General features: G+C 47.9%; 1 protein-coding gene across 1 annotated transcript in view; it reads left to right on the top strand.

The window, feature by feature from the left end:
- Positions 1-9122: 9122 nt before the first annotated feature.
- The window catches only part of OSBPL5 (oxysterol binding protein like 5), a 210302-nt gene continuing 209956 nt past the window's right edge, over positions 9123-9468 (top strand). The window contains exon 1 of the mRNA XM_082270305.1: positions 9123-9212. Coding sequence (XP_082126431.1) covers positions 9198-9212 — 15 coding nt within the window. The 5' untranslated portion in view covers positions 9123-9197. The remainder of the gene's footprint in view (positions 9213-9468) is intronic.

Here is a 9468-nt window from a genome sequence, read left to right as displayed (position 1 = left end):
TGTGGAGACCATTTCCCTTGAGCCACTTCTGCCATGCAATGGGCTCCCCAACCAGAGTTGCTGGCGTTGGTTGTAATGATGACCCAAGGGATGGGAACTAGGAAATGGCAATTGAGCAGGTTCTTGCGTTAGAGCCACCATAACAGGCTGCTTCTCATGCTGTGGGAAATAAAGATACGCTGCTCGTTTTCTTACGGATTCCACTGAAGAAGGAAGCCCCTTTGAAAAGGCCGTGTTTGCCACAGTGCCCACTTGACCATAGGGGCCGTTGAGACCATAGTGCCGATAATCTTGAGACACTGGGATGCTGTCAGAAAGGAGGAGGAGAGGGCTGGATGGATCCTCTCTCGAACCACCGGGATTTTCTCTAGAGGAAGAGAAAGTGTATTCTGAACGGTGTTGAACTGAGCACCTAGATAGACCAGATGTTGAGAGGGCTCCAGATGACTTTTTTGTAGATTCAACAACCATCCAAACTCCATTAAAGTTGTTTTGGTGACCAGGTCCCTGTGGGACAGAAGTTGATCCTTGTCTTGCGATAACAGTAGAAGATCGTCTAAGTAGTGTTGAAGACGCACACCTTTTGTTCTGATTAGAGCTACCACAGCCAGAAGGACCTTGGAGAACACCCTTGGGGATGTGGACAGGCCAAAAGGAAGGCAGATTAACTGGAAGTGCCGAAGCTCTATCGCGAAACGAAGATACTTGTGGAAGTTTACTGCTATAGGCACGTGGAAATACGCGTCTTTGAGATCTATTGACACCAGCCAATCTCCTGGAAGCACTGCTTTCTGAATGGTAGATAAGGTTTCCATTTTGAACTTTTCGTTCTTTATGAATCTGTTGAGATAGGTGAGATCTATCACAGGTCGCCATGATCCATTCTTTTTCTGTACTAGAAAGAGGGGCGAATATACGCCCTGGAATCTTTCTTGCATGGGCACCGGAACTATTGCACCCTGAGCCACCAAAGTGCTTACATAGTCGAGCAAAACACTTCTTTTCTCGTCCTGAGAAGGCAAGCGGGTGGGAATGAACCTGGAAACGGGATCTGTCGAGAAGGTCCATGTGTGTCCTATGGACACTGTCCTGATGGTCCAGAAGTCTGAGATTGAGGCCCCCCAGACACGCTGAAAGTGGAGCAGGCGCGCCCCCACCTGGCATGTCTGAACGGGCCCAATCTCAAAAAGACTTTGAGGTTTCTTGTCCGGAAGGTGCTGAGCCTCTGACCGTCTTATGAGAAAATGCTTGACCTCCTTTCCAGTTTCTCCTGTAGTCTCGCCCAGGCCTGTATGAGCGGGCATCTCTTGAACGCTCTGTAAATTGTTTTCTTGCTTGCTGCTTCTTAGGGCCAAAGAGGCGCCTATCTTGGGGAAGAAAACCTGACTTTCCACCCGTCGCTCTAGTAATAGCGCTATCCAATTTGTTTCCGAACAAAGAAGAACCTTCAAAAGGGATCTTGCACCAAGCCTGCTTGGAGGCTGGGTCTGCCATCCAAGGACGCAACCACAGGGCCCGTTTGGCTGTGACAGAAGACAACATGGTTCTGGATAGGAGACGTAGCACATCGATGGATGCTTCTCCAAGAAACACAGAAGCTAACTTGAGTTCTTGAACAGGAGAGCTCTCCACTGCATCTTCAGACACACTTCTCAGCTTCAGTTCGACATCAGAAACCCAGGTTTCCATGGCCTTAGACATAGCTGCTAATGCTAGCACAGGCTTACAAGCCGCACCGGCTGTGATATAGATTTTTTTTAAATCTAGATCCATCTTTCTGTCCAGAGGGTCTTTAAAGGAAACCGCATCGTCCAGCGGTAGGGTAACATGCTTTGCTAGTCTGGTGACTGCGGCATCCACCAGAGGAGCCAATTCCAGGTGACTGACCTCTTCTGGTTTAAAGGGATACAGTTTAGCCAATTTAGAAGATAGGGAGGCCTTGCCATCCCCTCTGCTCCATTCTTCCAGAATGACATCCTTCAACTCTGAAAGGAGTGGAAAGTTTAGCCGCTCTTTCCCCAAGTGTTTGAAAAACCTTCGCTGTTTCATTTGTGGGGTAATGGGATCTTCCCATTTCAGAGCCTCCTTGACTGCTCTTATGAGAGGTGAAACGAGGGTGAAATCAAAGCCCCCAACTGCACCTTCCTCTTCTTCCGAATCACTTTCTGAAGATTTTCCGGATGTGAAGCTTGGTTTAGAGGGGCCTTGGTCTTCAGGGGCCTCAGCAGGAGAGCTGGGAGTAGCAGGCCCAGGTATGGGGCTAGCACCCCACTCTTTCAGGGATTGTTGAACAATCCGTTTCACCAGGGATTCCAATCTCTGATCTTCAGACTCTCTCTCACCAGAAGCACGAGCAAAACAGGGCTCGCAAAGGGACTTGTCCTCCGGGACATGCGCCCCACAACCCCAACAGGCTCTCTGGGCCGTATGGCTACTGTGGAGGTGTGTGTGGTGTCTGGAGGAGGAATTTGAGCGTCTCCTTTCATGCCTGCTCCCTGATGGAGACTCATTGCGTCTTGACCTTGAAGAAGATTCTCTTCGTGGCCTGACAGGGTCTCTTTCTTGACTAGACCTGGAAAAGCTGGGAGAAAGAGAAATCCAGGGAGACACAGGATTTAGCCATGAATCATGAGCTAGCACCCCCCTCCATATCCCCCTAAAATGTACCAGCACTCACCTGTTGTGAGAGGGCTGGCCACAAGGGGGCGGTGACACAGGATCCATGTTTCAGGCAAAACCACAACTGACAAGGGAAATAGAGAGCAAACAGCGGATCACTATAAGGTAAAAGGAACACTCAGGTGTAATCTCTAATATGCATCCATCCGCTCCCCCCCCCCCCCTGCACTCCGCCAAAGGTATACAGCATCCGGCCCCACATACCTGGATTCACAAAGGATAAGGTACTGGGAAGATGTCGCTATTCCCACAGTGCTTCCCACTCGCACTGGGGCTGACAGGCGCTTAAATTTCGCGCCAGGACGATGTCAGCGGTGACTGGGCCGCGATCGCGAGTGCGCATGCGCGGACCGGGCCTTGCTTTCGATCGCGGCGAAGTGCGCATGCGCAGGCAGAGAACGGAGATCCAATCCCACACTGCGCAGGCATCCGCCGGACTGTACGGAGGGGGAGCAGGAAGGAGATGGCTGGAACGCAAGCCATTGGGCCACCAGGGATAGAAAGAAAGTACTTTAGACACACATATAAAACAAATACGCTGCCATGGAGGAAGACAAATCTTCAGACCCTGTCAGGATATCCGTCGACCATCTGAAGCACCGCACAGTTATCAGATTTTTGAATGTCACTCACCCGCCCGTGGCTGGGCCCTGGACATAGACACCGTCTTTCATACTGAGGTAAGCCGACCAAAATTTCAACAGGAACAATCCAAATAGGGTCCTTGGAGGAGGAAAAAAAAGGAACACTGGCTGTACCTGCAAGCTGAAATTTATAGAGGGGGGTCCTATACCATTGGAGAGGAGGCGGGGTTAACCCACACGTAGGCTGCCATGGAGACTGGTCAGGAAACTGCTTTTTATTATATTGTTTTCTAATTTTTTCATTTTTTGTTGCATCTTAGTGCTGCTGATCTCTTGGAGGCTCTTCATGACTAATTGCCAGGGCTTTTTTTCTCCGAGAATAGGTGCAGGTACTCCCCTTTTCTGAGTCACCCCTTGTCTCCACTCCCTACCCACCTCCGAGTGCTGTCCTTTGGTTCCACCCTCTACCATATCCCAGTATCCCCCCTTTTAGATAATACAGAACCAAGTATCATGTTGTGGTTCTAGGTCATTTGTATAGAATTTGTCAATAATAACTAGAAAAGCAGTAATATAGATCCCCTGGAATCCGCAACAATAGACCCCCCCCCAACAATACACCCCCCTAGCTACAATAAATCTTCCCCTGCAACAATAGAAAAAACTGTATAATAGATCCCCTGCAATCAGCAACAATAGACCCCAACAACAATAGCCCCCCAAACAACAATAGCCCCCCAACAACAATAAATCCTCCCCTGCCACAATCGCCCCCCAATAAATCTTCCACTGCAAAAATAGACTCCCCAACAACAATAGCCCCCCAACAACAATAAATCCTCCTCTACCACAATCGCGCCCCCCCCCCCAATAAATCTTCCACTGCAAAAATAGACCCCCCAACAACAATAGCCCACCAACAACAATAAATCCTGCCCTGCCACAATCGCCCCCCCCCCCCAATAAATCTTCCACTGCAAAAATAGACCCCCCAACAACAATAGCCCACCAACAACAATAAATCCTCCCCTGCCACAATCGCCCCCCCCCCCCCACAATACATCTTCCACTGCAAAAATAGACCCCCCAACAACAATAGCCCCCCCCCAGCATTAATAGATCCACCAGAAGCCAGCATCAATAGGCCCTTCAGTTCACCCCATTGACCCCAGCACCCCTTTGCCATTGCATACATTCAGACTGGAGGTGCCCCTGCGTTCCTGCTGAAAAAAAAGCCCTGCTGATTGCACTCGGCGATGGCTGCATGGCATTTCTCAGGGCAGGTCTGCGATGTAGAAAATCCCAACTACTCTCCTCTAAGCCTTCCATCCATACGCGACCAACTGATGGGAGTTGGCTCTGAGCAATCTGTGATTCCCTGACAATTATACAACCAAATACAAAAGTAGAGCCGCTCACCTTGCAAAAGCTGAGATTCACATGGCCGAGATAAGGGGTGGGCAGGAGGGTCAGCTGCCCTGGGCACTGTGGTATCATGTGAGGTGGAGGGGGGGGTGGCACCACAATGAGATTGGGAGGATGGGATCTGTGTTAAGAGGGGGGATGGGGGGAGGATTTGGGGGATTTGTGCTAAAAAGTAAAACAGTAGAGGGGAAATGTTTTTTTGTGTGGGGGGTGGGGGGGCAATTTGTGCTAGTAGGGATGATTGGGGGATTTGTGCTTGGAGGGGAAATTTGTGGGAGGGATGTGCGCTATGATGTGGGATTGAGGGAGGGACTTTGGTATTTGGAGTGGGGGAGGAGAGGATTTGTGCTAGGAGGGAGACATTTTTCTTTTTTGGGGGGGGGGGGATTTGTGCAGGGGGCATATGGGGAGATAGTGGTTTTGAGCCAAGGGGGATGGGGGGGCAAAGGTTTGTGCTGAGAGGGGGGATTTTAGCAGGGGGGCAGATTTGTACTGGGAGGAGGATTTTCAATGACACATAATGCTCAGATATCTGGGTGAGGGGGGGATGGGTCGTAATTTGGCATGTTCGCCCTGGGCTCTATATGACCTTGTCCCGGCACTGGAGATTACATTTTATTGTTTTCCAGTGCAATCCGCCTGATTCTCTTACACGTTTCACTCTGCTAGGTGCTAAGTCACTACTCATAGATTTTCTAAAACGAAATACTCGAAGATTCTTCGAGATACTCGAAGATTTTCTAAAACGAAAGCACGAAGAATCTGGTACAAATGTAGCCAATCAGTTTCTAACTTCAGCTTATTCAATTTGACTTTTAAAATAAAACCTGGAAGCTGATTGGTTTATATGCACAGCTGCACCAGGTTTTGCACTCTCCAGTTTTAGTAAATCTCCCCCCAGAGAGTCCTAGTGAAGGGAAATTTTTTGAACCCGAAAAATAAAAATTTTAATTTATTCTGGGCTTTTAGAAGGTGAGGTGACAGCAGTGGACCATGCCTGTATAATGTGTGTTGAATGGATATTTGTCATCACCATAGACCTAATACCCTGGCCCCACAATTAAATGACGAATAACCCCTTTAAATGCAGAGTCCAAACACAGGAGAATCAATGGCACGCCATCAAGGAGCTAAATCAATTCACCCCCATAGGGATCTATACCCATGGACTCTGTTATAAGACGCATTACCCTGATTTGCGTTACTGCAGCCCACTCTTTATGAATTAGCTGCCAAGACACTACAACGAATAAAAAAAGATACGTGACCTTTTTGTAAAAACGTAGCACACCACAGCGCATGGTATATGTGTTATGGTGTGTTGCGCTCTACTGTACAATTTTTTTTTTTTTAATTAATATTTTATTAATTTTTCAAAATACTGTTAATAATAACAAGAGACATAAACACACATCTCTTATAAGATCACCAGTACAAATTACACCTCAATTGCCCTCCACCCAGCTCCCCCCATTCTAACCCAATCCCATCTCCCCCAAATACCTATTTATCAATTTCCAAATTTTGATGTTATTCTCTATTTATTCTCAGATCTTCGGCGAGTTCTAAATGTTATCATGTATCTAACATTAAGATTTCTAGATATTTATCAGATTTTTTGAAGTCTTCCCACTTTCCCCATTTTTCCAGCATATATTTAGGTTGTTCTTTTTCCCTACTTCCCAAATACTCCATATTGTAAATGCAATCCACTCTTTTATACCACTCCTTTAGGGTAGGGATCTTTACCTCTAGCCATTTTTTCGGGATAACTCCTTTTGCTGCATTTAATAGGGTTGGGACCAGTGTACAGTAGTTTGGTATTGTTTGAATGGTATTTTTGTTCTATGAAATAGACACCACCAGAGGTCATCTAAGATATCAACTCCTGTGATCTCACTGATCTCACTAAAACTCGGGCCCCACCATGAAATGACGAATAGCCATTGACCTAAAACTCGGGCCCCACCATGAAATGACGAATAGCCATTGACCTAAAACTCCGGCCCCACCATGAAATGACGAATAGCCATTGACCTAAAACTTGGGCCCCACCATGTAATGACGAATAGCCATTGACCTATAACTCCGGCCCCACCATGTAATGACGAATAGCCATTGACCTAAAACTCGGGCCCCACCATGTAATGACGAATAGCCATTGACCTAAAACTCAGGCCCCACCATGAAATGACGAATAGCCATTGACCTAAAACTCCGGCCCCACCATGTAATGACGAATAGCCATTGACCTAAAACTCCGGCCCCACCATGTAATGACGAATAGCCATTGACCTAAAACTCGGGCCCCACCATGTAATGACGAATAGCCATTGACCTAAAACTCGGGCCCCACCATGTAATGACGAATAGCCATTGACCTAAAACTCGGGCCCCACCATGAAATGACGAATAGCCATTGACCTAAAACTCCGGCCCCACCATGTAATGACGAATAGCCATTGACCTAAAACTCGGGCCCCACCATGTAATGACGAATAGCCATTGACCTAAAACTCGGGCCCCACCATGAAATGACGAATAGCCATTGACCTAAAACTCGGGCCCCACCATGTAATGACGAATAGCCATTGACCTAAAACTCCGGCCCCACCATGTAATGACGAATAGCCATTGACCTAAAACTCGGGCCCCACCATGAAATGACGAATAGCCATTGACCTAAAACTCGGGCCCTACCATGTAATGACGAATAGCCATTGACCTAAAACTCGGGCCCTACCATGAAATGACGAATAGCCATTGACCTAAAACTCGGCCCCACAATGAAATGATGAACAACACCTTTAAATGCAGAGTCCAAACACAGGGGAATCAATGGCACGCCATCAAAGACCCAAATCAATTTACCCCAGGGTTTGACAAATTTGCCTGAAATCTAGGAGCCTGCTAAAAAAAGTTAGGAGCCAGTTTTTTTTTTTTAAAGGGACAGGACACCTCCTGCAGGGCACCTCAGGCGCCAGGTCGCTAATTCTAGTCGCCAATGCGATCTGGCGCCAGGGGTTTGTCGAGCCCTTATTTACCCCCATAGGGCATTATGACCAGGGACCCTGTTATAAGACGCATTACCCTGATTTGAGTTACAGCAGCCACACTCTTTACGAATTGGCTGCGAAGGCACTACAACTAATAAAAAAGATACGTGACCTTTTTGTAAAAACGCAGCACACAACAGCGCATGGTATATGTGTTATGGTGTGTTGCGCTCTACTGTACAATTCAATGAGCTTCTATTCACATTGAATGCCAATGCAACACACGTAGAGCCATGGGCATCCGCAAGGGGGGGCAAGTGCCCCCCCTGGAAATTTCCTGGCCTGCTCTAAAAGGGGAATCTATGGGAACCCTCCTCTAAAGGGAGATCTATGGGGGACCCTGCTCTAAAGGGGATCTATGGGGGACCCTGGCCTGCCCTGCTGTAAAGGGGGGTCTATGGGGACCCTGCTCTCAATGGGATCTATGGGGGACCCTGACCTGCCCTGCTCTAATAGGGGATCTATGGGGACCCTGGTCTGCTCTAAAGGGTATATATAGGGATCCTGGTCTGCTCTAAAAGGGGTCATATTGGCTAAATTTATATATATTCTTTGCAGGGAGAGACTGGAGTACCTGGTGGTGCAGGAAAACCTGGTAGCACGGGGAATATAGGTGAAAAGGTAAGACTGAAGAGGGATCTATGGGGATCCTGGCCTGCTCTAAAGGGGGATCTATGGGGTACCCTGGCCTGGCCTGCTCTAAAGGGATATCTATGTGGGCAGAAAGGGTCGGGTAATGGATGAACTTAAAATGATGCCCCCCCCCCTGAAAAAAGTTTTGCGGGCGCCCATGCGTAGAGCATGCCCGTTGCCACATGTTTTGGCAATGTGTGTTATTGTGTGCATTTTGGCATCACGTGTGAATGAGCCCTGAACTAGAGGTTAGAGCTTTTTCATTAAAAAAAAAAAAAACTATGCTCCAGCAATTCCCCCAAGTAAATAAATCCAGGCTCAACACAGAACAGTGATGGATGTTCTCTATGCGAGGACATGCTGTAAGCCTGACCTTATCTCTAATACAGAGAGTGCTTGTCCCACTTATTGATCTGCTGGTCCTATTACCATATTGCTGCGCTATCTGTCTCTGCGTCTCCTTCTAGGCTTTCCCATCGCAGCCCTGCGCTCGGCTCCCCCTGCCAGAAACTGTGTTAGAGATCCCAGATTAATTGTCCCCTTGCTCTCCAGTAAATGTCAGGTGTTGCCAGCATCTGCTTCCTCTGGGTACCAGAACCCTTGACAGCTCCGCAACCGATGCTAATGAACAGATAGCTCTGTGCAGTCTGACAGCTTTCTGCCCGTTGATTGGCCGTTCAGTCATCCCTTGTGCTGGCTGGCCTCCAAAAAAAAAAAAAAATAATAAAAAAAATCCCGTAACGGGCAGCAATCAGGAAAATGAGCAAGAGGTCCTCCTCCGCCTGTGGGTAGAAGGAACCTGCGCTGGAAGAGCCCACTCATGCCCTGCTGTACGGTAAGTGGAATGAATACACTTAAAAATCTATTCCTGGAAAGCAAAAACGTAGAAACCTAGAAGAGTGGCGGCAAAAAAAAAAAAGACCAAGTGGTCCATCCGTCTACATGCCGGTTGTGCCAAGACCACCGACCCATTACTCATCGCCATTGGCCATAAAAGGCAACTGGTTACTAAGGGTTACTGCGCTCCGCTGCATCGAATACGCCTTGATGCCACGTGTTAATAAATTATCTCGCCCCGCATGCAAAGGGAT

Source organism: Pelophylax lessonae, assembly GCF_965119305.1.
Source record: "Pelophylax lessonae genome assembly, chromosome: 10".
Classification (NCBI taxonomy): domain Eukaryota; kingdom Metazoa; phylum Chordata; class Amphibia; order Anura; family Ranidae; genus Pelophylax; species Pelophylax lessonae.
This window is presented reverse-complemented; position numbering and strand designations above follow the sequence as displayed.